Below are 27,495 nucleotides of genomic sequence, written 5' to 3'. Positions count from 1 at the left end.
CATTTGATTGATACCTACCTGGCTGAAAACAAGCAGTGGCAGCGTTTTATGTTTTTCCGATCGAGGTCATGCTACAATGTCTTAAGTTGGAAACCCAGATCACTGGACAGAAGCGAAAGTCAAGCCAAGATTCAATTGAAAGAAACGGACGGCTTGAGAGAAGATGTTTGTGACTGTGAAGGGTAACAAGCCGCAGATTACCTAATCGGTGGGTGGCAAGGGGTGCGGAACTGCAAGGCTGAGGCGTAACGGAGCTTTGGTCCATCAACGACCGCAGAGTCTAGCTCCTGAATGCTTGATGTGATCGCTTCAAGGTTTGTTGAAGAGAGTACAAGCAAGCCACAGTACAACATACCGTGTATTAATTGGTACAACATACCGTGTATTAATTGGTGCAACATACCATGTATTAATTGCTAGCAGGAGAATGTGGCTGTAGCTGGGCTTTGGCTGCTTGTTTGGCTCAATGGACCGTGCTGGTGGTCGTTCTGGGGAGCTTGATTTGGCTGAACCAGTCACGTCGCTTGGAAATTGAGAACAGGTGAAACATACAGCATCCTGTGGTGGTTAGCGCAGCCACGTCTGCACGGCCTTTTTGAAGGGGAAGTTTTGGTATTTATGCTGTTTAAGGGAAAGATAATAAAACACGCTAACCACCGGACGCGCCTGGGTGCTGTACATGGTGCATATCGAAGTCACATAACTGACACGAGTCTACTTCACAAGAACCGAGTCAAGAAGATTAATATTAAGCAATTCTATCAACGAGTAGAATACATTATGCGGCCTGCAGGCCTTCAGAAATTTATTGGTTTATGTGGACAGGACTGGATCCACTCTACAGACCTCTAATCACCAACCCATTAAAAAAAGCAATCAATGCCCTTCAATTAAAAATAATAAAAGAAATAAAAGTCCTCGCCGAGCTGCGAAGTGAAGGGTAAGTTAAAAATGAGCTCTTTTGTACTCGTAGCGCGTAGAAGCATCAACAGCATGAAGGCGTTAATGATTAGTCTCTTAAAATAAAGTCTTTTCTGAACGCCAACCAATTCTAATATTTGATAACTGGGGCATGCGCTGGCTCGTTGCGGACCAACACGCCACCCTTCGTACCGACCTGCTCCAGCTTGTCGGCCCAGTTGTTCTTTTTCTCCTTCTTCCCGCGCAGCATCCAGCTGCTGAAAACCTTGCGCAGTTTGGATGGTTTCTCGGGATGCGGCGGCAGCGCTGTGACTTCAGCAGCACTTGGATGCCGCGGGTCGTAGATGCGCGAGTGGGCCGACGTGGCGTCCGAGCTGATTTTCCTGCTGAAGTTCTTGGGATATCCGTCCATGCTGGTTTTCATCTTGTAGGACTCGTCGCCTGTGCTCCTGTGGCGCTGATGCTTCAACCTTTTCGCCTCTTCGATGCTTCGGGCGAGTGAGCTAACGTCGGTTGTGGAGCCCGACAACTGTTGTGGTGGTGCGCTGCTATTGAATTTGGCAGGGACCGCGGGTTTCGCTTTGATGCGCACGTTCTGCGGCGGCGTGAGTAGAGTTGCGTCTTCGTGGAACGACATATGTTTGGCTAAAGAGTCAGAGCCGCTGCGTCTGTGCTGGCGCCGCACGGCTGCCACTTCATCTTGACTAGGATTTTTGGCACGCATCAGATCCGCGATATGCGTCTTAGAGGATTGATTCGAGTTTGGTTCCGGCCTCCGCTCCTGCTGGTCCCACTTGTCAAGACTGGGCAACGGCGGTAATTCTCGGTTCAGATTAAGCTCAGGCTTGGGTGGGTCACCAGAGCGAGTTTCACTGCGCCCTCGTGCACTGACTGGCCGACTGTCTTTGAAGCTGCTGAGGCTAGTCTTGCGCTGTAAGGTCCAGCTACGCCACCCGTGAGTAGAACTACTACGCTCTTGACGAGCGTCCGACTTATTACTCCGCATGGAGCCTCGAGATGCTGATCTGCTTAGGGAAGGCCGGATGTACTCTCGAATTTCGGATCTGATGCTCCTACTTCTGCTGGGAGGTCGACTGGAAGCCTTCGGTCCCTCCTGCGCGAGCATGTTCATGCGTCTTTTCTCAAGTTCTTGTTTCATCCATTCAGCAGCCGCGGCATCTGCAAGAGCCGCTGCACTATCGTTGACGTATGCTTGTTGCGAAGTGCGCTTTGAGTTCATAGTTGAAGTGAAAGCCGCTGACGTGGGTGCAGTGGAAAAATTGTTGTAGTGATTTTCCGTTGACGCCGTCAGTGGCGTATGAAGGCTTGTGTCATCAGAATCCATCGGATTACGGTTAGGAGCCGTTTGGGGGCGATCCACGCCTAGAGACTTCGCAACCTTCAAGGACGCTTGCTTGGTCGGAATAGATCTGGCACGAGCCAAAAGCTCCCCTTCATCGAGTGTGCTAGTCACCGGTCTCTCGTCTCTTCGACGACTGGTGTTTGCTTGCACGGTAGGATGGATGCTGTCTGCGGGGAAGAGGTCCTTTAGTGCTGTTTCGGGTTTATATCCATATTTTTTAGCATCTGGGGCAGCGCTGGGCCCGGCACCAGATTTTTTCGGGGGCCGCTGTGGCAGATTCGAGTGTGCAGCTTTTTGTTTTTCTCTCATGGCATGATTTAGGCCGCCAAAGTCCAGCTTTGGTTTTTCATAGTCCTCAAATACATGCCCGGAAGGTTTATAATCTTGTAGAATAAGAGCGCATGCCGCACGAAGTTGTGCTTCGGTCTTCGACGACAACGGCCGCCGGTTTATGAAAGGCGAAGCTGGAGGACTAATGCTATCCCTCCTCCGGTTTGGAGTCACGCCTTTGTATACCTTGGTCTCCGGTTTGGAGGGCGCCTTCTACGGCGTGTTAGCTTGTGAGTCCATATGCGCGATCGTGATGGCTTTGGAATACGGGGGCAAAGACTTACTGTCGGGACCAGATTGAACGAAAACTTCCTCTTCATAGTGTCTGCAGGTTGAAAAGTCGGGTGTGTACAATATTGGAAGAAAATAAGCCAATGGTTCGCGAAGCTGTTCTACAGCAGTGATGGAGTCCGGGAAATGCGCAGCAGGCGTGGGAGGACAACCCGACTGGCGAGTTGTTCCAGCATGTATTGTGAAAGCCGAGGAAGTAGAAGAGCAGAAGAGGGATTTTTTGGGGTAATACGAAGCTTCTTTGGTAAGGGAGCGGCCTTCAACATAATGGTGGACTGTGCTGGCAACGAGAAATAACGGTCTACTAGGGGAATTAACGTGACACATGAGGACCCAATCGGTTGAGGGATACGAGAGCCCCGGGGCGAGGGGCGCCCCATAATTTCGCTGGGCCTGGCAAACCAAATGCGGAGAGCGCCTATCCGCACACCTGGATAGCCCTGGCCGACTGTGCTTGGGAGGCACACTCGGAGCTCAAAGCAAGCTCCCCTGCTACTCAGCTGCCACTCATCTGCCATGCTTGCCCTGTCGATTGAAGTGCCACAACCTCACGACATGAAATCTACATGAATCTCACCCGCATCTGCGTGTCTAAAAGTGCCATCTACCTTTGTTCCCAATGACATGTCACCCACCATCGACGATGCAAGCCCGACGAAACATGCGGCTGGCACACGTCCCCCCCCGTAACACGGCGTCGAATTTTCCGAGGGCTTGCCGTGTGAACCACCGTCCGCTTAACACAACGCAATTGAGATAATAGCCTTTCTTTTGGCAATTGATAATCGCCCATATGTTTCCATAGCCGAATCCCTAATCTACAGTAGTCAAAGTTCGAAGCCCCCGAAGTCTTGGAACCAAGGCTGGACTGCAAACTTAGACTGCAAGCCATTCTCATCTTCGCCCAGCGCGAGAAAACTCCAGAATAGGGAAGTAATTAGTGCAGATCTTGCCATGCCACAAATCCACACCCCTTTCATGTTTTCAAGCTGCCATCCTTTTGTGCAGGCTTCCATCTGCCAGAATTCAAGCATACAAGCATATGTTACGTCCCTGCGTCTACCCGTAACTTAATATCAAACTCTATCTGCGCAATGGATGACATGGCGACCTAGCTTTCACCAACCGCTAACGTTTTAGCCCCCTCATCACAGCGAAGAAGAAAACATCCACTTGTCATGTTGCAATCAGGTTTGCTGGGAAGTGAGCGTGTCTTACATATATATCCAGTGCCGTTCTCAGAGCCGTGCTGGAAGTTTTATGCTTCTAGAACATGGCAGCTCAACCCTAATAGCACATCATGAAGACATAATAACTTTTTATTCTTCAGAGGCTTGTCGATGCAAGCTATCAGGAGAAAGTGGAGAGCTGGAGGAATCTCTCGTCTTCAAGCTTTTGCTATCTTATCTGATGCTCTTTTTGAAGACATCAAGACATGACCAAATTATTCCAACTAGCGCAGCCTTCGTATCGCAACGGAGTATCATTAGTAGACTAAATCAGGAACATTGAGTAAATTGTCTGACTCTCGACTATCTTAGCGGCTTAAATGGCTTTAGAATGCTTAGCCCCAAGCGCCAGGAGCGTCCCATCGATTTAACTCCTTGTTTATCCCCGGATCAAGTTTCGAGCATTTAATGTCCAATGCGCCGATAATGAAGACATCCATGCTAGGAGCATTCATTAATTCTTAGCACACGATACAGAATTTTTTTTTTTTAGATAAGCATCTTGAAGTACTTCAAAGCTGATGGATCAGCACTATTACACTTCTCTTAAGCATCTCAAGCGGCCAACGAAGGCACAATTAGGACGCCAAACCCGTAAGCGGATGCCTTAGCACGAATTGGATAAGACAGTGTCCTCCATGCAGTCTGATAGAATTGTAATCCACAGCTGACATATCCTAGAGAAGTATCTCAATCCAGACATACATAATACCACGCAATCGCCGTACAACCCTTACTCTCAAACTACCTCCCTCACCCCCACAGCCTCACCCTCGACGCCCTCAATAAAATCCCCCCAGCCACTGCCAGCACGCCCACCGCAAGCGCCATATTGCTAACCCTTGTCTCCTCAACGACCCTCCCAAGCTTCGTCTCCTTCTGCCCAAACATGACCCCACTGCCCTTCCCCAGCGCCTCGAAATCCGCCCAGTCGACCTTCGCCAGCATCTCCTGATACTCAACCACGGTTCCCGACCAATTATTCGTGATCCTCCCCTCCGCCGTCTTATACCAGCTCGCACACTTCGGATCCGCAAAGCTCGACGCATTCAGCGCGCGCTGGACCTCCTCATTAAACCGCTCCAGCCTCTCCTTCCTTGGCACGAGCGCGAGCGGCCCCGTCCCCGCCCCCGCCCCCGCCCGCGCATCCAGCACGCGCCGCACCAGCGCGTTCAGGTACCGCGACTGCGCCTCGATCATCAGCACGATGGAGTTGTGGCCCAGGTTCGTGTTCGGCCCGTAGAACATGCCGAAGTTGGGCAGGTCCTCGACCGTCGCGCCGTACAGGGCGCGCGCGCCGCCGGCCCAGATGTCGGACAGCGCGCGTCCGCGGCGGCCGGTGATGCGGATCGGGTGCATGAACTCGATGGTGCGGAAGCCGGTCGCGAGGACGATGAGGTCGAAGGCTGTGGAATCCCCGCCGCGGCCGCCGTCGCCGTCCTCGACTTCGATGCCGGACGAGGTGATGCGGGCGATCGGGCGGGTTTCGAGGACGCAGTTGGCCTGCCCCAGCGCGGGGTAGTAGTCGTCGGAGCTGATGACGCGCTTGCAGCCGGGGCTGTAGTCGGGCGTGAGGCGCTGCCATAGCTCGGGCTGGTTCGGCAGCTGCTGCTTCATGGCGTCGATGCACCAGGTGCGGATCTGCTGAGCGGAGGCGGAGTCCGCGTCGTTCACGGCGCTGTAGAAGTTCTCGCGAAAGTCCATCTGCGTGGCGCGGACGCGCCAGCGCAGCGGGGGGACGTAGCGGAACAGCGCGCGGCGGAGGGCGGACACGGGGGCGTCGTCGCGCGGTATTACCCAGTTGGGGGACCGCTGGTAGACGGTTACTTGGGCGGCGGTCTTGACGAGTTCGGGGATGATTTGCGCGGCCGTGGCGCCTGGGGTGGGAGGTTAGCAGATGCTTCGGGGGTTGGCTAGGAGAGCTACATACCGTTTCCAATCACGGCAATCCTCTTGCCCTCGAGCCCGTAGCTCCAGTCCCATCGCGCTGAGTGCATCATCTTCCCCTTGAAGTCGTCGATGCCGGGGATATTGGGATAGCGAGGCTGGTTCAGTTGCCCGACGGCGGACACGAGGTAGTCTGTTGTGATGGTGTATTTGTTGGAGAACTCGCTGTCCTTGTCGCCGGATACTTTTACGTCGACTTTCCATTTCATGCCGGCGTCATCCCATCGTGCCTCCTCGACTGAGGTGTTGAACCGAATATATCTATACAGCTTGTATTTCTCTGCGACGCCGATGAGGTATTCCTGTAGTGCTAGTTAGTATGGAAGCTTCCATGGTAATAATCCTGTACTTACAAGGATTTCTTCTTGGCTAGGATACTCTCGCGTCCAATCCGGGTTCTGCTCGAAGGAATAGCTATACAGCAGACTCCACACTAGCTTTTGTGAGCAACAATTCGCGAATACTCGTCGCCCACAAGCTTAATCGAGGAGCTCATACCATCGCAGCAACACCCAGGGTACTTGTTATCGTGCCAAGTCCCGCCAACCCCACTGCTCTTCTCGACGATAATGAAGTTGTGGCATTTGTTCTGCTTGATGAGGTCGATGGCCATGCACATTCCTAAGGACAACTATTAACACCGAAGCTTCAAGACCGCATTTCTGGAGCTCCATGCCGTACCGGAGATGCCAGCTCCGATAATCACAACCGCGGCATTTGTATGGTCTTTGTTGCCCACAGGCACCTCCGGCCACGGCTTCGAGCTGCCCATGGTCGCAAGCTTCAGCGGTCGACAAACACGCTCAAAAAAAAATCCAATGAAGTTGAAGAGGTACGAATACGGCAAGCAATGCGCACTCGCAGGTACCAAAGCCAAAAAAGAAAGAAAAGAAAAGAAGGGGAGCCGATATGTGTCGCACATGCATCCGATGCTGCAAGGGGGGTACATGTGCAGCAAGACACTATTTAACTCACGGACAACAGGCCTTTACCGGTCCGTGCCACGGTTGTTGCTACTACGAAAGACCCTCTCTTCCATTCTAAACCGAGTGATCGGCTTCCGAAGAGCAAGGGTTTTGATGGCGAGTCCCACTGGGCCGTTAGGGCGAGAACCATCGCAGCATGACACCCTTTTGTGGTACCCCTCTGCATCTGCTGAGCATTAGGTCGTTGCGGAAGCGCAGGATCGATCCGCTTCCCGGGGAAACGCCGCGGGGGGCAACGGGCTTTGATGGGCCACTAATCCCGCTTGGCCGTTCGCGTAGCCTGAGATGGCAGTATTGCCAAGCGGCTCCACCCGAAAACGGAGCCCTTGCCCTCGTTCCTGGAAATCCACCGTGTGGTAGCCGAGTCAAAGAAGGCGAGTCAAAGCTTCGGTCACGCATGGATTCTGACCAACGCATGTATGCCGCAGGATTGCTCTGCTAGCTAACGTTATCTCTCTTCAACAAAACTCCACACCGTGTACTGGGTTTTTGTGCATAGAACACCTCGACCTTGTAAATCAAAACCCGCCACCAAGCCATAATTAACCTTTCTCTAGGTATACCAGATACTGGCCTCTAGAAGCCCTGTTCGCGATGCCATTTTTCTTCCCAACCAGGAAACCACGGACTCTCCTCCAGCGTGTGCGCCTCCCAGTCTTTCGGCACAATCCCCTTATCTACCTGTTCTTGCGCGTACTGCTCCAGCGCTGGAATCACCACATGTTCCGTATGCCACGTATTCTTGTACTCCATCAGATGCCTCTTCGCTTCCTTGAGGATTTTTACCAGCAGTGTGGGTATGAATGGCTCGTCGCGGAAAGTTTCGACCGGAGTGAAGATAGCCTTGTAATTGAAGACCACGGCGGCAGAGAGGGGAAGCCGGCGCAATGTCTGCCAGTCAACACGCAGATTACAACGAGAGATGTCCAGATCAGCGAACTGGACATCGCGGTGTTTCTCGTGCGGGTCGCCAGGAGGCATGTAGAGCGGTTCATTAACCTCTAGGCCCCAAGAGCCGCGCTGAATCGGCTTATCGGTCGGCTTCTTCGCGAAGTATCTAAATAGCGAAAATCTCAGCTTCGAGCGTCTGATAAATTCGAGACTAATGAAGTCGGAGCGCAATTTGGTAGGCGGTACGTACCTGTCCATGGAAAACTGCATCTTCTCCTTGTAATCCGGGATCGGCGCATGGATCTCATGCAGCTGCATGCCTATCTTGGTGCCTAGGTCCCAACCAAGCGAACTGCATATCACTCCTGCACGGAAGAAATAAAATCCCGTCTGCGAGTCACGCAGCATGATGGCGAAGTCCTCGGGCACGTTGTTCAGGAGAACATGCAGAGGCAGGGTCGTCTTCAAGTCCGACTCTGTGCTCAATATGCCATTGTAGAAGACCATTTTATCCTTGTCCAGACGGAAATAATGCGGGTAACGCGCACATAAGAATTGCAAGCTCATCTCCATTAATTCTTTGCACGCCAGTTCGGACCCAGGGAGGCTGTTAAGGACACGATTACCATGCTTAGTGAATAGGTCTTGTCGCTGCTTTATGCGCTTCACGTAGGTACTTTCAAGCTCAAGCCACCAGTCATTCTCCATCTTGGTAAGTGCTACATGAGTTAGTTGAATTGTTATGAAAAGTGCTATAAATGTTACCGGACTCACACATGGTCTGATGGTATGCCCACCTGAAAGGCCTATATGGTCTTGGACGGGCTTTGTTAATATCAAAGTTATGGTAAGGCTGTGGCAGAGGAACGCCGCCGAGAGTAGCATAGTCCGGGAAGTCACCCAACGCTCTAACCTCCTCAAGGGAGAATTCTGTGGGAGTAAAGATGGTGGACGTGAGATCCTGATACGAGGTCGTGAGAGGTATACATGCTTTTCTCGACTCTGGAGGTGAGCTTGCTAACACGCTTAGCGGCTTGTTCAGTATCGAAGGTAGATCGGACTGGATTTCTCCCAAAGTAAAGCGGCGAGATGGCGGAAACACGTCCTTGTAGTCCGGAGCAGGAATGTTTTCACATTGCATCTTGTCTGGTGAAAGTGATCGGGGTGGTGTCTTTGAGCCCGATGAGCGCCGACGCCGAAAGTGAAGCCGGTCAAGAACAACAGCACGCCGATTTTTATTCAGTGCAAAAAGCGTAAGAGAACTAAGAACAAATGCTACACCAAGTAGCAATAAGAGAGGGCCACCCATAATGCCTCCAAGGAAATTAGGGATTCGTGGTGAGTAAGGAAAAGTAGAGGAGAGAAGCGTAGCCGCCGGCGTCAGATGAAGAGTGAAGCCGCTCGGCTAGAAGGCGAGAGGGTGTGAAGATGTAGCAATAACCCAGAGCAAGAACTAGCTCAACCCAAGACAGTGGCGACTTTATAGAAGGGCTAGAACTCACACCACCAGGTACCTGCGTGATGGAGGGTGCGGAGAAGGAGCCATAGATAACTTCTTATCATCGACTAAAAGCGGGGTGGAAGAGGTGGGAGATAGGAATAACAAAGTGCAATGGCAGCAGCTGTCCCAAAAGGGAAAACAAACGAGCCAAGATTATGGAAAATACTGATCTGTCACCACTAAGAAGGAAGCTGCGGGGTAGCATGTAAGTAGCAATGGCCTGAGAAGCGGCACATGGAGGGGGTGGGTTATCTCTCTCTGGACAGAGGCTCTGCTGCAGAGCGATCAACTCGTGCTGCTTTGAGTTTAGCGGGTCCTTGGACAGCTATCCCAAGACGGTATACAAGTCCAGCTCGTCTCCTCTCCCAATTGCCTTTCATCACGCCATACTCTCCATCAGTCAACCGTCGCCCCGTACAATAGACTTGGCGAGGAGTCCACTGCAGATCCACCTCTTTCCGTGGAATTGCGCAACCTACCCAGCGTCCGTCGAATTTGCACATGCTTGGAGTCGCATTGAGTACTTATCGAGACTTCGGCGGAACCCGCGGGAGGAATGACAATGAGGAGTTTTCCATAGCCTGTTAAGGCGAATTGTCCCGGCCTGCAACCATTTCAATGTAGGTAGAAGTCACTGCATTGAGTTGGCTTAGCAGCACGGAAGCGAATAAATCAACCAGACGAGTCGTCCACCGGAGGATCTTCCGACACTGAATATCTGATGGGGGTGAATAGCGAGCAAATTTAACGCCAGATAACGCAAGGATCTAAAAACGACATTGTACTCGGCCTAGAGGGTTTGGGGAAGGTGGAACGATTTTATAAGAGGAGGACAAGTACGAGAGGATTTTTCATCAGGTGAGATTGATATTTATTAGTAAGCTAGCGTTTCTGTCAGGGATGAAGTCGAGTCGCAATCTTACAAGGGCTATACACCAATCAATGTTTTATTTAAACACTTACTTTATTTTATGGACATTCGTAATTGTATCGTGAGCAAGGTTAAATGCAAAACCTCCCGAGTTAAACTCTGGAAAATCCCAACCATCAAGCTCTAATCATCGCACACGTCCCACCACACAATCCATTGGATATTATGTGGCACAGCATAGTCTACAAAACTGGCGACCAATCTGTCTTCTTGATGTATTCCTCCACGGTAGTGACTGGAACAGGGACTCCGAGCTAAATTACACTTTATTAGCACGATCATATCGCAGGTTTATCTTAAAGATCTGACTTACGTCCCAGGGATACACAACATCCGGGTCACGGCCATCATATCCATAATGGTCAATATATCTGAACATGTCTGCGAGCTCCTTTCCCATGCCTCCAGGCATGGCGTTCTCGAGCTCCATTGGGTCTGCCTCCTCGTACACAATGGTTTTGCCGGTGTGCTTGCTCCACATCTCACACCACTCCTTCCAGTTCAGGAACGAGCCTGCCCCGATGAGGACCTTTCCTGGTTCAACATCAACCAAAGCTTTGGTGAAGTGCCCTATAGTCAAATTAGCCGGGAACTTCTTCTCTGGCACTCATGTCAAGTAATAGACTTACCTGTATCCAAGCGGGGATCAACCATAGGAAACTTCGAATCTCCGCTCATTGGTACGTGCAGCTTATAAGTGCCATCGGGTTGCTTCGATAAGTCAGCCTCTCTGCGCTTTTAAAATTTGTTATACAGAACGCACCTTCCCAGGAGCCGTGATTGGTCCATCCTTCCAATTCTGCGCAAAAAGTCCGAGCTGTACGTAGGACGTCTTCTTAGCCAGCTCTGGGTAAGTTGCCCTCAGATAATCCACAGCCATCCACTTTGCATCAAAGTGCAGGTTGAACGTGATCTTTCCCTGGCTCCACTTGGCCGCGTGGCTGAGGGTGCTCAACACGAATCGATCCAAGGTGTCAACCGTAGCAGCTGCGGCATCCACAATGTTTTTCCCTTGCTGGACCTCAATGTCATACAAGACCTCGTTGATGGTCTTTCCCTGCTCTTTGGCTTTTGCGTGGTTAGCAGGGTTGGAACTGCCCTGCCAGAAATCCGTAACGCCGAAGATCACGTTGGCACCCTTGAAAGCTGCCTTGATAGTTTCGACATCATTGAGATCACCAGCGACCATTTCCACGCCTTTGTCGCTCCATGCTTTGGAAGATCCTTTGCTCGGATCGCGAGATATGCCACGAACCTTGTAGCCTGGCTCCTTGAGGAAGACATCCGCGACGGAGGCACCCTATAAATGAGTAAGAACTTGAAGAAGGCATCTAGTCCAAGCTAGGCAAGTAGATGGCTTGAATTGGTTAAGAGTATGAAGCAGAAAGAATGTGTAGAAGAAGAGGTAATATCGGAGAGGTCATGATCCTTCAATCAATAACCAAAGCAAGAGACATTGGGCAGCCTTGAAGAACTTCCGGCATGTGATTCCTGAATGCTAGAAGTATTTGCTAAGGTATACGGAGTATGGCACAGTTCACAGTTCCGAATTGAAGCTTAAGGTCTCCACGCATTGATCCTGCTCCTTACTTTTGCATGGAGAAGATGAGGGGTCATACCTGGTTGCCAGTAATACCAACAATGACAATGAGTTTAGTTGCCATGAGTGAATTAGAATAAAGAGGTTTGATTGGATGGAGAAGTCGTGGTTTGAAGCAGAAAGTTGAGTTGTTTAGCAAGCTATCTCCCCTCACCAGTATTGCGTCGTCTCTTTATATATCTCCATCCGCAAGGCTATCAGTACCTTCAACACCCGTTTACACTGCCTCTCCACCGAGAGACAAGTCGGTTCTAGCGGCTCCAGTAAAATCGAATCCTCAATCCTTCCAACCAGATACGTATCCAGGTGTGTGCCCAGTTAGGCATCTACGCCTTCTGCGGCCCCCATGCTGCAACGGTGATTTGCCTGCACGGTCGGAAGAGTCACCGATGTATTGTGTAAGCTGGCGCCTCTTGTGGGGGGTGTTTGCGCCACTTCGTACAGGCATGCAGCTAGAGCCTACCAAGCGTTGGGACGGCCGGGAGACTTTAACGCAGGTCGGCGAAATGTACGTCAGCAACTTCCGACATTGCGAGCGAATATGTAAATTGTATAGCCTCACTTCGGGCGGCCTCTAAATTGGTATTTAGCGGACTTAGTAGTGCCGAAGGAAAGTCATGGAAGTAAGTCTTTTGAAAATTTAGTAATCTCAACAACCAGCCAAAAGCGCGAGCTATCGAAGAATTCCGACTACGCTCAGCCTGGTACAAACATCGGGCATTTCATGCACAGAAAAAGTGCCCTATGGGTTTAATTTCATTTATAGATCACGAATCAAAAAAGAGGGGGCTTCTTTGTTAGATGCTTGCAAGTTGTGTTCTAATTTCTTTCTAGATTCATGGCTACAATTTGATCACCACCTTACGCGCCGATACGCCTTGCTTCAAGACGATCAAGCCCCTCTTGGATCTTGGGCAGACCTCCTGTGATCGCCTGGGGGTTAGGCTTAGCTTGCGGTTTCCCATTTGCCAGTGCTTCAGGGACGAATTTCTTCCAGACGGCTTCACCGATATCCTTATCCTAGTCTACAACAGTCAGGGCAAAGACTAAGCATTGTTGTCAGCCCCACTGTACGTGTCATGCCCACGAAAGGCTGTTTGGCAATCGTAGACTTACCTCCTCCACCTGCCATATCCTTGGGAACACCTTCGGCCTCTGGCAGGGTCGATGCATATTTGCCACCACTGCCTAGCTTCCAAAGGACCTGGGACCATATCCCGCTGGACTCTCCCATGCTAATAGCGTTAAACACACCGGCAAAGTCGGTGCTCCTTACTGCCGATACGATATCGTCGACCACGCTGGGAGATTTGTAGTCGAACGCGTGTTTAGTCCCGAGAGACTTCACGTATTGCAGATTGTGGCTTGAGGCCACCGTCACAACTATGACCCCTGCTGCTGCTGCTAACTGGATCGCCGATGAACCGACCGACGACGACCCTCCCCACACGAGGACAGTCTTCCCTGTTGGTTTGCTTGCATTGGTGGGATAAGGCAGAGCTAGGCGGTCCTTCTTGAAGAGGCCTGTAGCAGCAGTGGAGATGGCAAGGGGGAGGACCACGGGCTGCTCGAATGAGAGCCAGTCTGGGATAGGCGAGACGAGAATGCCTTTGCAGACGGTGTAGAGCTGGAAGCCGCCGTATTTGGGGTCATTGGTCGCCAGCCCAACGCAGTGTCTACCCAATTCCTCCTCGTCAGCAACACAGACCTCGGGGGGATTTTCTGATTTCTCTCCCACCCCGCTCGACGCGCTCGACCCACACCACCTTCGAACGTCTTACCCAATAACATGTTGGCCTTTCTTGAGGCCATTTACCCCTTCGCCGATTTCAACCACTTCGCCTGCCACATCAGTCCCAAGAATGTTGGGATATTTTTAGAGAAAGATGCCTTGAGTCATATTAGCTAACAGCCTAAGAAGGCGCATATTACCGATGATAGGTTGCCTCTACCGTATTCTTGAATTTTCCCTGGCTGTAGTTAACAAGGCTCACTTGGAGAGGGGAAGCCTCTTACAATCTACTGGATTTACTGAAACAGCAGCATTTTTGATGACCACTTCCCCAAGCCCAGCTTTCGGGTCAGCTGCAGAATCAACTCCAAGCGGACGGGCCTTGGGCTCGGTGATCCAGGCTGCTCGGTTGGTCATACTAAATAATTTTGGCTAAGATTAGGAAGCCTTAGGTATAGATAGAGGGAGGTAAAAGTTGAGAAATGATGTGTCCTAACGTGATCTCCATACCTCTAACACAAAACATTATCCATTGATGTAAATCGCGTGGTATGACCATTCGATGACGCAAATAAGGTTAATAACGGAGATTAAAATCTTTGGGTGAAATGTGCCGGACGCCTCAGATCACGAGCAAACACCATGCCAAGACTAACGTCCGTCCCTAGGTCGCGGAAAACCCACCGTACCGGAAAATATAAGGGGTACTTTGACTTCAAGCAACTGTAACTCTGCACCCACGTCGAGCTTTACTATAATTCTGTATAAGCCGTGTGCTGTGGCTACTTTTGAACATTCAGGACCCCTCCTACCTATAAATTACATTCGCATCGTCGCCTTCGCGCCTAATTCGCAGAGAGCCCCCTTTTATAGCGTAACAATGTCCCTTCACTACAGCACCACCGTCAAGCTATTACCACTTACGATACTCATATAAGGGTCTTATCCGAGCCTTAGAGCCTTAATACAATAGTGGGAAGTCATTATCAGCCTTATGTTTATTGTGGCGCGCAAATTCATGCAAGGTCGCCACGCGGGTCGGTACTTCCAATCAAAGCAATTACCAATCCCGGCTAGTGCAAAACGACCCCGGACTCCTACATAATCATCACGGTGTAATTTACTTATGTCATCCAGTAAGCCCGTGGCTGTCAGGCATATGGCTGGCGGACACTCGGAATTGGCTTCCCTGTTCCGATTAAGTATAGACGCTAGCGAAATCGCCTTCCCCACCTTTCGCTCCTAAAAGTTTCTCCGCACGGGCCACTTCCGCTTTTGGTGACACAGTGCGCGTCGCCTCCTCGCGTCCCCCACTCACTCCCCGTCGTCTGTTTTGCCACTGTCGATGCTACGTGACAACGTCTGGCCTGTAGTGTAAACATCCAGAAATGATTTTACATATGAATATTTAATTGGCCATATTCTGATCGATTTACGATCATAAAGTGCTCACGCTGTGATTGAGGGCATTCTATGTACAGTACATATCAAGCAGGTGCCTGAACTAAATCACCAAGTTGCCAAAGCAAGGCTATACAGTGCAACGGAGAGGTAGAAGGCCATCGAATAGAAACTGTGCATTCTAGCCACTCCATCGTTCCACAGCGGCTAAGACGAAAGGGTATCGGATGCTCTGGGCCGAGGATGCTGCCGAGCTGGGCACATTCCCTCATCAGCGCAAGGCATCTGCATGCCGACCTTGACTTTTGCAAGTAAAGATGAGGTTATTCATGCTCGTCAGTGTGTCGAGATGGTCCGCCCCGAGCTTCGTCTTGCGGGTTATCACCTGCACGAACAACTTCTCGGCCTCTCCCTCTCCCACCCCTGATTGATGTACGTCGACGCAAGGTGCCATGTTGTTGCGTCAAGGGTAGTCCACCCCGAGCTTCTCTTGCTCGTCTCCATCCTTGGACCCTAGCTTCTCGGCCTTCCCACCGACCCTGATTCCTGTACGCCGACGCAAGGTTGGCCATGCTCATCCGTCGAGGGATGGTCCCCGAGCCTCGTCTTGCTCGTCTCCATCACCTGCACCTCTACAAACGGCAAATGAAGTTGTCGGCTTACTGTACAGTACACTACCAAAAACCCTAAAACTCCAAAAACAAGTTGCGATTGTGGAACCCAGTCTTACTTCGTCGGTTTTGGCTCAAGGATCTTCAAGTGTTCCCGTATCTTGCTATCCGTAACCACACAGAGTTTCAGTAAACCACAACGTCGTTCGCAGTTTTCAGAATGGTGGCATGTCTTATGGTCCCCGGCACAGCCAGTTTTTCTCTCCGGTGTATGTTACGCCACCTGCTGACCCGCGTCTCGCAGTCCAGAGCATTCCAAGAGAACGGTGTTACCGCTCGTTCAGGTGTTTTGGCCAATGCATACCCAACGCCACTCGCTGAAGGACTGTAGAAGAGGGCCATCGTTGCAGCACCCAACTACCCGTCGGAAGATGATGGTATTGCGTCGAGTGATGACCGCATCCGTATCATTGTAGGACAGGCGGACGATGTTGATCTCAAGTCTAGCTTGAGGGAGTTGCCCGCCTCATTAGTTTAAGCCCTCTATTCTCTAATTTAATAAGAATTAAGTTAGCAAGCTAAATAGCCCATCTACTTTTACCCTAGGTAATAGTAGTATAGCCTAAGAAATAGGTTAGAAACGGTAGCTATACGGACCGGATATAAACTTAATAAATACTTAGCTATAGTTCGAAGGTAAGACTTAACTAAACCCGGCATCTTAGAGCCCGTCTCTTAGTACTAAGTAATTACCTTTTTAAGCCCTCTAACGTTATAGTCGCTAGTAATTATAAATAGGCCTTAATTAATAAAGTTAACGCGTTAAATCCGGTCCTTATCGCGGCGGACGCTATCTAGTACCGCTAAAAGCTTTAACCCCTATAGCAGCTACGAGGCCTTACCTTCTAATTACTATATATAAAGCTTAGTAATAGCGGAGACGTAACTATTTATAACTAAGTATTAGACTATCTCGTTAAATAGGGCGTCTAAGGCCTCCTCGTCCTATATCTCCCCTTCCTCCTTTATAGCTTCCTCCCCTATAACCGCGGCTGCCCCTATAGCTGCCTTTCCCCCTAGCTGCCCTCCCGCCCGCTTAGCCGTCTTCTACCTCTTTTTTGCCCGCTTACTCTCTTTTTACATCTCTTTCTGTTTTAACTTACGTTTTTAATAGCTAGCGGCCCATAATTCTTAGTTAATAACTTATTGCTCTAAAAATAGGTAAAGCTTATCTTCTGTTACCCAGGCGCTGTCTATATCACCCCCAGTCTCACGCACTAGTCTTCCCACTCTTTCTACTTTAGCTTATACGCCCTCATTATATTCTTCGAGCGCTAGGCCTTATAAATATTGTATAGCCGCGCCGTCTGGGCCTTAAATTCGCTCTGGAGGCTATAGGAGGAGGCTAGGGTCTATATCCGCAAGAGGTAAGGGGGAGACGCGTAAGCGCGGCGCAGGTAAATAAAGCCACCGAACGCGTAAATATTAAAGGAGAAGAAGAAGAGGGCTCTATATTATACAATTAGAATTACAGTAGGCCTTTCTATATAAAATCAGAAGCCCCGCGGGAGCTGGCGCGGGCACAAGAACAGGAGAGGGTTGGAAAATGGATTGTCGAGGCGACGATGAGGTCGAAGGCGCGCTAAGGCCCTCCATACTAACCTAGTACTAACCTAGGCCTCAAAAACGCGTCCGAAAAGTAGGGCAGGGGGTCGTGCGTAACCCGAGGTTATGCTAAGCCTAACCCGGACCTCCGATACTTGCCGGCAAGACACGCCTTCTGGGGATACAACAGAGGACAGCCGTAGCGCCACGATAGACAAATCATCGTTTTTGGTCAAAATTGATATCATGCCAATCACTACCGAATTAGAACTTCACCAGTTCCTATCCTCAAAGGACATACCCTACCATGAGATTGAGGTCGCTGCTGGAGGGTCAGCCAACTTCTGTTGGCGTATCAAGACACAACTCGGCAAGCGCAGCATCGCCAAACATGCGGAGCCTTACGTTCGCATAATGCCTGATGTCCCACTATCTATCGAAAGGATGGACTACGAGCACTTAGCCTTGACAACTATACCAGACATAGTTTCCACGAACGAGCACGTTCGCCTGCCGCAACTATATAACTACTTTCCTGAAGAGCATGTTATATGTATGTCTGACGGGGGATCGCAAGATCTCAAAGAAAGCTACAAAAACGACGATGACATCGATATCCCCCTCCTAGGTCGGAGGATAGGCTTTTGGCTAGCGAGACTGCATAGGGGGACCTCAGAGCCGGAAACGCTAGAATTTGTCAAGAGGACGTTCGACAGTAAAGTTGCAAAGTCCGTCTTCAGATACACCTACAATGGTCTAGCCTCTGTCCTGAAACAACATGGCCACGATCCTGCTCTCGGAGAGCGCATCAACGCCAAATTCAGCACCGAAGCTGCTTCAGACAGAACGTGTCTCTGCCATGGTGATTTTTGGCTGCCCAACATCCAGCTCGAGAACCAGGATCCTGCTATCAAAGTAGAAGAAGAGGAAGAGATAAAGCTGCGGGCACCAGTGTTGACAATTATCGATTGGGAAAACGTTCGTGTGGGAAACGGCGCCACTGATGTTGGGCGATTTGCTGCAGACTCATGGCTGCTCGATCGCTTTCACGGTGACAAGGGAATGTTCGAAGCTTTTCTGAAGGCATATCTAACTGAACATCCATTAGAGCAGCGTGACAAGATCCGACTTGTTGTGCACTTCGCTGTGCATATTATCTTCTATTCGAGGATGAGGTGGACGGATGAGGAAGGCACGACGAAACTCGTACAGCTAGGGAAAGCAATGCTTGAGGCTGTGGAAACAGAAGATTTGAAAAGCTTAATCACGGGACCATTGGCACAGCTGTTCAGTGAATCAAAGTAACGTTAGTTACGTAGGTTACGACATCCTTCATCTCGCAGCTGATAATGAGCTCAAAAATTCAGAGTTAACAGAACACGGCTTGCACTCGCCGATTGTACGCAAACGCCGAAAGTACCCACGGGCAAGGAAAAACGTGGTCGGAAGCAGAAAAGTGCTGCGTTAGGGGTGAATGCGCCAGAGCCAAAGCCCGTCTCTGCCACCAAGCCTCTATCACGACTCCCTACTTTGGTGTATTAATGGAGCCTCCTCGGCCAACACCTTCGTCTATATAGTGGGTAGCTGTAGAATTGTGTGTGGAGGACTCTATTTTCCATTCATCCCAGCCTTCTACTGCGTAATGCTCTGCAAGTTTCGTAAGGGTAGGGGGGTCCTGTTGAAGCTTCTAGAAGTCTCTTACTGTCTTTGGAAAGCCTTCGGCCACGGTATATCTCTAGGAGTCTCCATTTTGAATAAGCGTTGAGATAGGTGAAATCGGGTCGTTAAGCCATTTGCGTAAAGAGTTTAGTTGAACTGCCGTACCGACGGCCTTGACGTCGTCCACCTGGGTCTTGACGTCAAGACGCAGATAAAGGACGTCAAGACCAAGGTGGACGACCTCAAGGCCGTCGTTAGTAACGGTACGGCAGTTCAACTAAACTCTCTACGCAAATGGCTTAACGACCCGATTTCACCTATCTCAGCGCTTATTTAAAATGGAGACTCCTAGAGATATACCGTGGCCGAAGGCTTTCCAAAGACAGTAAGAGACTTCTGGAAGCTTCAACAGGACCCCCCTACCCTTGCGAAACTTGCAGAGCATTACGCAGTAGAAGGCTGGGATAAATGGAAAATAGAATCCTCCACACACAATTCTACAGCTACCCACTATATGGACGAAGGTGTAGAAAGCGTCGAGGGCGTTGGCCGAGGAGGCTCCATTAATGCACCAGAGTAGGGAGTCGTGATAGAGGCTTGGTGGCAGAGACGGGCTCACTCGAATCACTCACGGACGTCAATCACGCTTTGTGCGAAGTCAAATCTGGAGCCTCATCTGGAGCCACCGAACAATCGCCTTTATTACAAATTCAAACGAGCCACGGTGGTAGCCGCCACTAATTACAGAACGGGCGACACTAAAAGGCGCACAGATTGAACAGTTATGAGATGGAGCTGATTTGCAACCGAACATACCCGAAGTTAGTTTCTCAAGATAGTCCGCATTTCAGGTTCGGCCACTAATGCTGCTAGTAGACTGCCAGATTGTGTCCAGGTACTCGCATTTAGCCGAAATGAATGTTGAATGTCAAAACTCAGAATTTTTTTTCACAAATAGAGCATCGGTGCCTTATTCGACTCTAGTAGAAAACGCACACTGGGTACGAAGTCCTAATTCCGATTACATCAGTATGTCTGCGCTCATATAAAGATGCGGATGACACTAACAGTTCCCTAGGTCCCTCTTTTGGTCTGTGGAAGCTACCGTGGAGTCTGTTGTGTCTCTGAAAATGACCCAAGATCTTTTGCATGTTGCAGTTAGATTTGAAGATTTTTTGAAGTTAGAATAAAGCAAGAAGAATCCAGTCTACTTTGCAAGCATTTTTTACGAGCATTGAAAGGAGCAAGTAATCTAATTTGTATCTTGATGGGTCCTATGCTATGAAGAGAGTAAAGGATTATACAAGAAAGTTAGGTATTCAGTCGCCAAGGGTCTCTAAACCAAAAAGGGAGAAACAGATATCAAAGCTTATTTCCACAGCACACCAGCAGCAATAGCCCTGTTCGCCCGGAAGTTGTTGTAGCTAGCAATCATGCGGCCGCCCTGGCAAGTCGTAAACTGATGCGAACAATCAGTGTAATCCATCTGGTCACAAACAATGTTAGTCCGTGGGCATTCGGTTTGTAGCTTGGATAAACACTCACGAAATTGAAGACGTTGTCAAGGCCAGGGTCATTAGGACAAGAATCACCGGCTGGACAGCTGTTCAAGTCACCTGGAGTTGCCATCTTGCCATATGAGGGATTGGCTTGAGCGGCTGTGTCATCGCAGTAATCTGTGCCAGCGCAGCCTCCCTGGAACACGTGGAGCAGACCGAACCAATGGCCGACTATATTCAATTAGCATTGTAATGGCCTGGCTCTGAACTATATCTCCAGCTAAATTAATACTGGTACGTACTTTCATGTGCTACTGTTCCGTCCGCGGAACTGATACCTGAGCTCAATGGGACGAAGCAGCCATCTCCATCAAGCTGGGTCTGATCCAGAGGATCAGTCCCTTCGATCGGCAGGGAGCAGACGCCGCTAGTCGCGCCTTCGACTAGATACACGTTCAAACTCTTGTAGTCTCCGCGATGGAGCTGCCGCATCTTCTCGTCTTTGTCGTTATCGATGGCGGCGGCCCATTCGGCATTGAGCGCATACGAGATTGGCTTGACCTGGAACTGGATGCCCCATGGTGCGTAGTGCTCCTGTAGGTAATCTACTTGCGAGAGGATACCGGTGGCATCGACATATCCGTCTGCTGCGGTAGGCCCGGACACGAGGACGTGGATCCAGAGATCGACCGTTATAGTATCCCGAGTCCTCAGACGTGCAAGATTGCTTCGTGCTTCTCTTGCAGTTATATTGAGAGGGTCGTACGAGTAGTCTTCGTTTAGACATGGGGCCATAGCGAGTGCCATGGGGGTGGCAACAAGTCCCAGAAGAAGGGTAGCGAGAGACTTCATATTCAAAACTGAATCAATACTGATTAAAGAGGAAACAGTGATAAGGAGTGCTTGGTAGAATAGTCGAAACTGTAATTATTGAGATGAATGATGACTAGATAGGAGGGAATATAATATTTATATACAATGGGAAATTATATCAGCGCTTTGGAGAGCGTGCCCGGAAAAGATGGCTTTCTGCACGAACGGACCTTAGAACAGGGTATTGAAGAGAGATTTGATTATTCTGAGATTGGTAGGATGCGAGTGGGTTAGTTTAAGGCCCTTGTCGTAAGCTAGGCTTGGTTATTTCCGGCGTTCAGTGCGAATTCGTGCAGCGCCTTGTTAAGGACTCGCTAACACTGGTTCCTTTTGATCCTGCAGGAATGTGACATAGCCATTCGCTTTTACCCTGGGAAATTGGAGGATTATCGGAAACTAAATGCACCTTCTGAATATGCTTATTTGGATTGATAGTGGCATGATTGCATACATGTATAGCAGAGCAATGATGATTAGTAACTTCACCAGTTCCTATCCTCAAAGGACATACCCTACCATGTATAGCAGAGCAATGATGCTTTTTTGCATATGAAAGTGAAGAATTACAGGCCAGACGAAAGAGAAGGAAGAAATATTGTTGTACAACCGCACACCAGTAGGAAGGCTGCCCAATAAGTCCTGTCAGGAAAGGCCCCTGCCAAGCCTGAAAATAAACGTGGGGCTGAGTTTCCTTGGCGACTCTGTAAATGTACTAGGCAGCGCAACCTTATTATGTAAATGTAAAAATAACCATTGCGGAGAGTATTAGGGGGCTCTTGGCGTCTTAGCAGCGAGCAAAGCCGCAATATGTCGCTCCTGGTTTAGTGTACGGAAATGGAGAATCTTTGATATCCGGAGCACTAAAAAGTTTCGCTGCCCTAGCTGTGGGCTCGATCCTACATCCCAATCCGAATGTCTCGGAGTCGCCGTGTTTGGCAGTTCTCCAGGATACAGAGCCTTGAGCTGGCCCTAGACTGAATGCTGTTTGCCTTCCGACCTCAAACGGGGAACTATATAGGATGGTGATATGGGTATTTTAGGGCCATGTGAATGTACCGATCAACCCAGTAAGCGAATATCCCTTATATGCCACTCCCTGACGTTCTTCATGATGAAACCCCTTCTACATTCCACGCTAGCCATTGACTAGAACCTATTTCAGATGTGCATTGAGTGTTCAACCTTCCTTAGATGTCTGATTGGAATTTCAAAAATTACCTTTGTTCTTTGGAATTTGGTTGCAAGACCTCTACTGACGTCTTGTTCTATCAGGTCGACTATTCGCCTAGTACTCTAAATTAGAGCATACGAAGAAACCCAGGCCCATCGCCAAAGGACATTGTCACATGGCTAGTTATAGCTTGCCCTGGTTGTTTAATAGCTGATCAAGGCTTCAGAGCAGCCCTATAATAGCGAACGAGAGAGTGTTTCTCCAGGCTGTCTTGAGAACATCTCGTGAAATAAGAAGGATTTGACTTGGAAACTTGGTGCTAGAAGTCGTATCATGGGGAGATGCCCTACTGAAGCTTCCGCGATCTATATAAATACTGGATGAGGGGGAGCAGCGCTTACTGTTCGATTAGTATTGATGGTATAATTCGTGAGGAATATGGGCTTCCCCACTGACTATTTTTGAGGTTATCGATAAGGGTGATGAACAACACCGATTACTGTTCGTTCAGAATCGGGAAAGTGAACTAGATTCCTTTTCAGGACATTGGTATCGCCGCTTGGGTAAATTTAGCTGCATCGCTTGAAGAGGCTTTGAACTGGTTGGACCATTTAGACTTTTGAGGTTGTGAGCCTCAGGTGAGCACGGCCTTGTAAAAAGACACATGCTCAACCCAAAGAACGACTGCATGCATGAACATTTGAACATGCCGTAATAACGTTCTAGGCATTCTTATTGTGGCTGGAGGATGCCTTATGCCTCTCAACGTCATAACATCAGAAAATGCGAAGTTACATGAACTTCTAGGATTGCCCAAGGCGGATTATTCCTTCGCTCTTAGCGGGTCACACAGATGTCGCTCTTTACAGTAACGACCTCGTAGGATTCCAAAACTCTACATGTGTAATATTTGGTGGCTATGAAAAAGGCAACGGCGAAACAACGCTATCGTTTCTTTAGTGAAAAATGCCTAAGGCGCAACTTGATCGAAGCTTTATATACTGTTGGTATGTTAGATATGATATTCTATTGCGTTGTCCAATAGATGAAGATTTGTCCGCCTACAGCATCCTGGCGCATCCGGTGGTTAGCGTGTTTTGCCAACTTTCCCCTAAACAGCAAAAATACCAAAATTTCCCCTACAAAAAGGCCGTGCGGAAGTGGCTGCGCTAACCACCGGAATTGAAGAGATGCTGTATGTGCACAGAATTTAGCGTATATTTTTGTTTGACGATCTAACGAATTATTTGGGGTGTGGCGTCAGCACGTCTTAGCCACCCAAGCGAGCCACCTAGAATTACGTCAAAACCAGCTAACTTTATATATTAAGGGCAATACTAGCCGGACACCCCCTAACTACTGCGCGCACACCCCTCAATTACTGCTCGCACACCCCCCCGAAACAGGCTTAGATCCTTCCTCCTCCGGTTAGAATATCACGTGTGTTTGACTTGTTTACACTTAAATCGCGAAAACAACACCACGCGCCCATACCTAATAACTCTGCGGAGTGCTCTGCGAAGCGCTGTAAGAACTAGATTTGGTGCTGCTGCCTCTATTTTAACGTCTGTAGATTGCCTCTATGGGCACGCCCGCACCCGCGCCCGCGCGCGAGCGCGGGTAGTGCAGCCATCATTTCGCTCGAATGCTGAGAGCTCCCGCTGAGTAGAGTTATCAATGCGATTCGTAGAGTCAGCCAGGCAACCGCGATAACGCTCTACAATTGCAGGCCTTTAGATAAGAAGGTAACGCAAATGCGAGGTGTTGATTTAGGTATGGGTGCGTGGTGTTGTTTTCGCGATTTGGGTGTAAACAAGTCAAACACACGTGATATTCTAACCGGAGGAGGAAGGATCTAAGCCTGTTTCGAGGGGGGGTGTGCGAGCAGTAATTGGGGGGTGTGCGCGCAGTAATTAGGGGGTGTCCGGCTAGTAGTGCCCTATATTAATAACTCTACCACTACTTAATACATAAAATTCAAAATTCAAAAATAAATATTTATATACGTTTACTACTAATATAATAAACTTTTTAAGTAAAAAATTAATTATTTTTAAGCTCCGCACCACTTAGCTATCGCATAAACCACGAAATGCAAGGCATAGCTGTGGGGACAATATATATAACCTAGGTAACATCGTCATCTAACACTTTTACTATTTTAAAAATTTAATATTTAAACTTATAAACTATTAACTTAAATACTTAAATATTTAATTTTATGATCATTTAATAAGTAGTAGTAAATTTATGAGTATATCCCTTGGCATGTTAATTTGGGTCCGTAGGTAATTGATAAGAGCTAACTAATAGAATCAATAAGATCAAGGCTCCGTGACTATACGCGACTTTTGGTTCTGGTGTTCGCGCACGGGCCACTTCGTCTACGGACCCTAACGTGCTAAGGGATAAGGTAGGCTAATTTTGGTGTAATTTTGGGTGGCTTGCTTGGGTGGCTGGGTGGCTAAGACGTTAGTACGTGGTCGAGAACCTGAAAGAAGATGTAGGACGATCAGAGGTATAGAAGCACCAAATTCACATAAATGATGCCAAAAAAATAAAAATAAAAATAAAAATAAAAAATAAAAATACTAGTTACAAGCCGTAGAGAGCAGCTGCCGTTTATTAGCAGAGAAGGCAAGGAATGTGACCGTGAAACTTCGGTGGCAAGTTTGCAAGCCCCTGTGTTTTAAAACTCTGGGGGTCTTTTGCCTCAATGCCATTACGCGCAGGCGCTTTCACAGCCGGCTGCTCAGCCTCAATCTTGAACTAACATCTTCATTCCCAGCTCTTCCTAACATCAACGTTGCCACAACCACTCCAATACGTTTAACAACGCCATTGTCACATTCAGCGCGCCTCATTTCATTACTACCACACGAATCTGTATCTTGTGACCACGCACGCAGGACTGGAATCCGCTTGTCAGCTTACAGTTCGCTTCATCTGTTTGCCGAGCTCTAACCCTTAAACACCACTGCGTTCCTATTCTCTTTGCCTGGATGTGTTCGTAATAGTGCCTGGGAACGGTTTGAAAGTAGGAATCTCACGGTTGCGCATTCGGGGAGGATATCGAACTGTCGCAATGGTGACGTGCAACACAACATTGACCGAGGAGACAAGTAATGCCGCACCACGAAGAGGATTAAGCAGCTTGCTAACATCCCGTTGCAGTTAAGGAGGGTCCGGTATGGCACAACCTCAAATTTCATCACTTTGGCCTCATCCTTTCGGTTACATTTGGGTTAATAGCCTTGAGCATTTCGCTGTTCCTTATTCTCAGACACATTACACACTACCTTAAGCCATGGGAACAAAAACAGTATGTATAAAGCGCTGTGAACGTGCTCGAGGCCTTACTGACGATGAATCGCACTAGTGTTATACGTATTCTTTTCATGATCCCGATATACGCCACCGTTTCCTTCCTTTCCTATCTCTACTACAGGCACGCCATTTATTTTGAGGTCCTGCGAGATTGCTATGAGGCATTTGCACTCGCGAGCTTCTTTACGTTGCTATGCCACTACATTGCATCGAGCCTACATGACCAGAAAGAATACTTTCGAACTCTTCAACCAAAGAACTGGATATGGCCGTTGAGTTGGATGCAGATGTGTACTGGTGGTCAAGACAAAGGTTTTTTGAGGAGACCACAGAGTGGTCTCACTTGGTTCAATGTGCGCTGCTGTGATCTTTACTACTGAGACGTCTTACTAACTTATCCCAGATTATTTGGATTGGTGTTTTCCAATACTGTTTCATCCGCGTTCTATTCACCATCGTGTCTGTTGTCACGCAACTCGGCGGCCGGTACTGCGAGGCCTCTCTTAACCCCGTATTCGCTCACCTCTGGGTAATGCTTTTTGAAGGTGCATCTGTAACCATCGCTATGTACTGCTTGATCCAGTTCTACTTCCAGCTAAGGGCCGACCTATCACCACATCGACCGTTTCTTAAGATTCTCTGCATCAAGCTTGTCATCTTTTTCTCTTTCTGGCAAACGCTCGTTATATCTTTCCTCACTAGCTCCAGCGGTCCGCTGAAACCCAGCAATAAGATCGCCTACCCGGACCTCAAAGTCGGTATACCTAGCATGCTCCTTTGCGTTGAAATGGCTGTATTTGCTACCATGCATATATTCGCCTTCCCATGGACGCCATACGACATCTCGCGCTACAAAGACCCCATCAACGCCCCGACATCTGGCTTCAGCGGTCCCATCCCCACTACCTACGCCAACGGCCCTAGCCGCGCCCTCGCCTCTGCATTTAACCCCTGGGACATCATCAAAGCATGCAGCCGCGGCTTCCGCTGGCTCTTCGTCGGCGTGCGGCACCGACACAACGACATCTCGTACAAGAACTCGACCAAACTCGGCTCGCTCGACAGCAACACGCCCTACCCCACGGGCCCCACCTTCGCCGGCAACGGCGAAGCCGCCACCGAGGCCGTGATGACCCCAGGGATGAAGAAGGGCGGCTCCACCGCGTACAAGCCCCTGGACGAGGACCGCGCGAGCTTGCTCTCGCACGCGCAGGCTAACCCGTATGATCGGCAGTACGCGGGCGTCACGGACGCCAGCTCCGACATCACGGAGCTGAACCCGGACCACCTTCCCTCGGCGCCGCTCCCGCCCTCGTACACCGGGCCCCTCGACGACGATGACGACGACGGCGATGCGCACCATGGCCGCAGCTTCGTGCCGCAGGATACGACGTATCAGGGCGTGGGCGCGGCTGCGACTGTTAGCCCGCAGCGCAGGCCGCAAGTGCGCCAGCAGGACCTGGGCGAGCGGCCGAGCACGGAGTGGGGTCTTTTTGCGGGCGCGAAGACGAGTGGTGGGGACAAGGATAGGCCGCCGCCGTTTGGGAAGATTTGATTTGCTTTTCAGCTGTTTTTTTTTTAACTTGCGTTGTTTTGATGCGCCCCTTCTTGGGGAGCTCTGTGGGCT

At 49.5% G+C, this 27,495-nt stretch overlaps 9 protein-coding genes across 9 annotated transcripts; 2 read left to right on the top strand and 7 right to left on the bottom strand.

The window, feature by feature from the left end:
- Positions 1–728: 728 nt before the first annotated feature.
- On the bottom strand, positions 729–3,158 carry K441DRAFT_620108 (uncharacterized protein). The gene is made up of 2 exons (XM_067645908.1): positions 2,899–3,158; positions 729–2,827 (listed from the first exon to the last, which is right to left on the bottom strand). Exons 1-2 carry the CDS (start codon positions 2,932–2,934, stop codon positions 1,052–1,054), a joined length of 1,812 nt encoding a protein of 603 aa, XP_067498568.1. The 5' UTR covers positions 2,935–3,158; the 3' UTR covers positions 729–1,051.
- A 1,637-nt stretch (positions 3,159–4,795) lies between these two features.
- Positions 4,796–6,890, bottom strand: K441DRAFT_645508 (flavin-binding monooxygenase-like protein). Its single transcript, XM_067646799.1, has 5 exons — positions 6,763–6,890; positions 6,580–6,702; positions 6,435–6,514; positions 6,065–6,383; positions 4,796–6,011 (listed from the first exon to the last, which is right to left on the bottom strand). Exons 1-5 carry the CDS (start codon positions 6,851–6,853, stop codon positions 4,888–4,890), a joined length of 1,737 nt encoding a protein of 578 aa, XP_067498567.1. The 5' UTR covers positions 6,854–6,890; the 3' UTR covers positions 4,796–4,887.
- A 446-nt stretch (positions 6,891–7,336) lies between these two features.
- On the bottom strand, positions 7,337–9,487 carry K441DRAFT_295251 (uncharacterized protein). The gene is made up of 3 exons (XM_067641000.1): positions 8,733–9,487; positions 8,209–8,677; positions 7,337–8,124 (listed from the first exon to the last, which is right to left on the bottom strand). The coding sequence occupies exons 1-3, from the start codon at positions 9,265–9,267 to the stop codon at positions 7,644–7,646; spliced, it is 1,485 nt and encodes a 494-aa protein (XP_067498566.1). The 5' UTR covers positions 9,268–9,487; the 3' UTR covers positions 7,337–7,643.
- Positions 9,488–10,384: 897 nt separating this feature from the next.
- K441DRAFT_668096 (NAD(P)-binding protein) lies at positions 10,385–12,122 on the bottom strand. The gene is made up of 5 exons (XM_067649944.1): positions 12,010–12,122; positions 11,154–11,690; positions 11,020–11,101; positions 10,704–10,960; positions 10,385–10,644 (listed from the first exon to the last, which is right to left on the bottom strand). The coding sequence occupies exons 1-5, from the start codon at positions 12,052–12,054 to the stop codon at positions 10,573–10,575; spliced, it is 993 nt and encodes a 330-aa protein (XP_067498565.1). The 5' UTR covers positions 12,055–12,122; the 3' UTR covers positions 10,385–10,572.
- A 729-nt stretch (positions 12,123–12,851) lies between these two features.
- K441DRAFT_700063 (oxidoreductase-like protein) lies at positions 12,852–14,283 on the bottom strand (the record flags this gene model as incomplete). Its single annotated transcript, XM_067653221.1, has 4 exons — positions 14,007–14,283; positions 13,772–13,832; positions 13,107–13,666; positions 12,852–12,991 (listed from the first exon to the last, which is right to left on the bottom strand). Exons 1-4 carry the CDS (start codon positions 14,137–14,139, stop codon positions 12,852–12,854), a joined length of 894 nt encoding a protein of 297 aa, XP_067498564.1. The 5' UTR covers positions 14,140–14,283.
- A 1,117-nt stretch (positions 14,284–15,400) lies between these two features.
- Positions 15,401–15,860, bottom strand: K441DRAFT_736783 (uncharacterized protein; the record flags this gene model as incomplete). Its single annotated transcript, XM_067654316.1, has 2 exons — positions 15,636–15,860; positions 15,401–15,520 (listed from the first exon to the last, which is right to left on the bottom strand). Coding segments are annotated over exons 1-2 (186 nt in total), but the record flags the coding sequence as incomplete, so codon positions are not given.
- A 1,663-nt stretch (positions 15,861–17,523) lies between these two features.
- K441DRAFT_295186 (kinase-like protein) lies at positions 17,524–18,885 on the top strand. Its single transcript, XM_067640999.1, has 2 exons — positions 17,524–18,654; positions 18,707–18,885. Exon 1 carries the CDS (start codon positions 17,586–17,588, stop codon positions 18,642–18,644), a length of 1,059 nt encoding a protein of 352 aa, XP_067498562.1. The 5' UTR covers positions 17,524–17,585; the 3' UTR covers positions 18,645–18,654; positions 18,707–18,885.
- A 1,482-nt stretch (positions 18,886–20,367) lies between these two features.
- Positions 20,368–21,292, bottom strand: K441DRAFT_585448 (uncharacterized protein; the record flags this gene model as incomplete). Its single annotated transcript, XM_067644579.1, has 3 exons — positions 20,368–20,484; positions 20,544–20,728; positions 20,800–21,292. The coding sequence occupies 3 exons, from the start codon at positions 21,290–21,292 to the stop codon at positions 20,368–20,370; spliced, it is 795 nt and encodes a 264-aa protein (XP_067498561.1).
- Positions 21,293–25,626: 4,334 nt separating this feature from the next.
- Positions 25,627–27,423, top strand: K441DRAFT_585369 (DUF300-domain-containing protein; the record flags this gene model as incomplete). Its single annotated transcript, XM_067644575.1, has 4 exons — positions 25,627–25,663; positions 25,716–25,863; positions 25,921–26,221; positions 26,272–27,423. The coding sequence occupies 4 exons, from the start codon at positions 25,627–25,629 to the stop codon at positions 27,421–27,423; spliced, it is 1,638 nt and encodes a 545-aa protein (XP_067498560.1).
- Positions 27,424–27,495: the final 72 nt, after the last annotated feature.

This window comes from Cenococcum geophilum, assembly GCF_001692895.1.
Source record: "Cenococcum geophilum 1.58 unplaced genomic scaffold K441scaffold_60, whole genome shotgun sequence".
NCBI lineage: Eukaryota > Fungi > Ascomycota > Dothideomycetes > Gloniales > Gloniaceae > Cenococcum > Cenococcum geophilum.
This window is presented reverse-complemented; position numbering and strand designations above follow the sequence as displayed.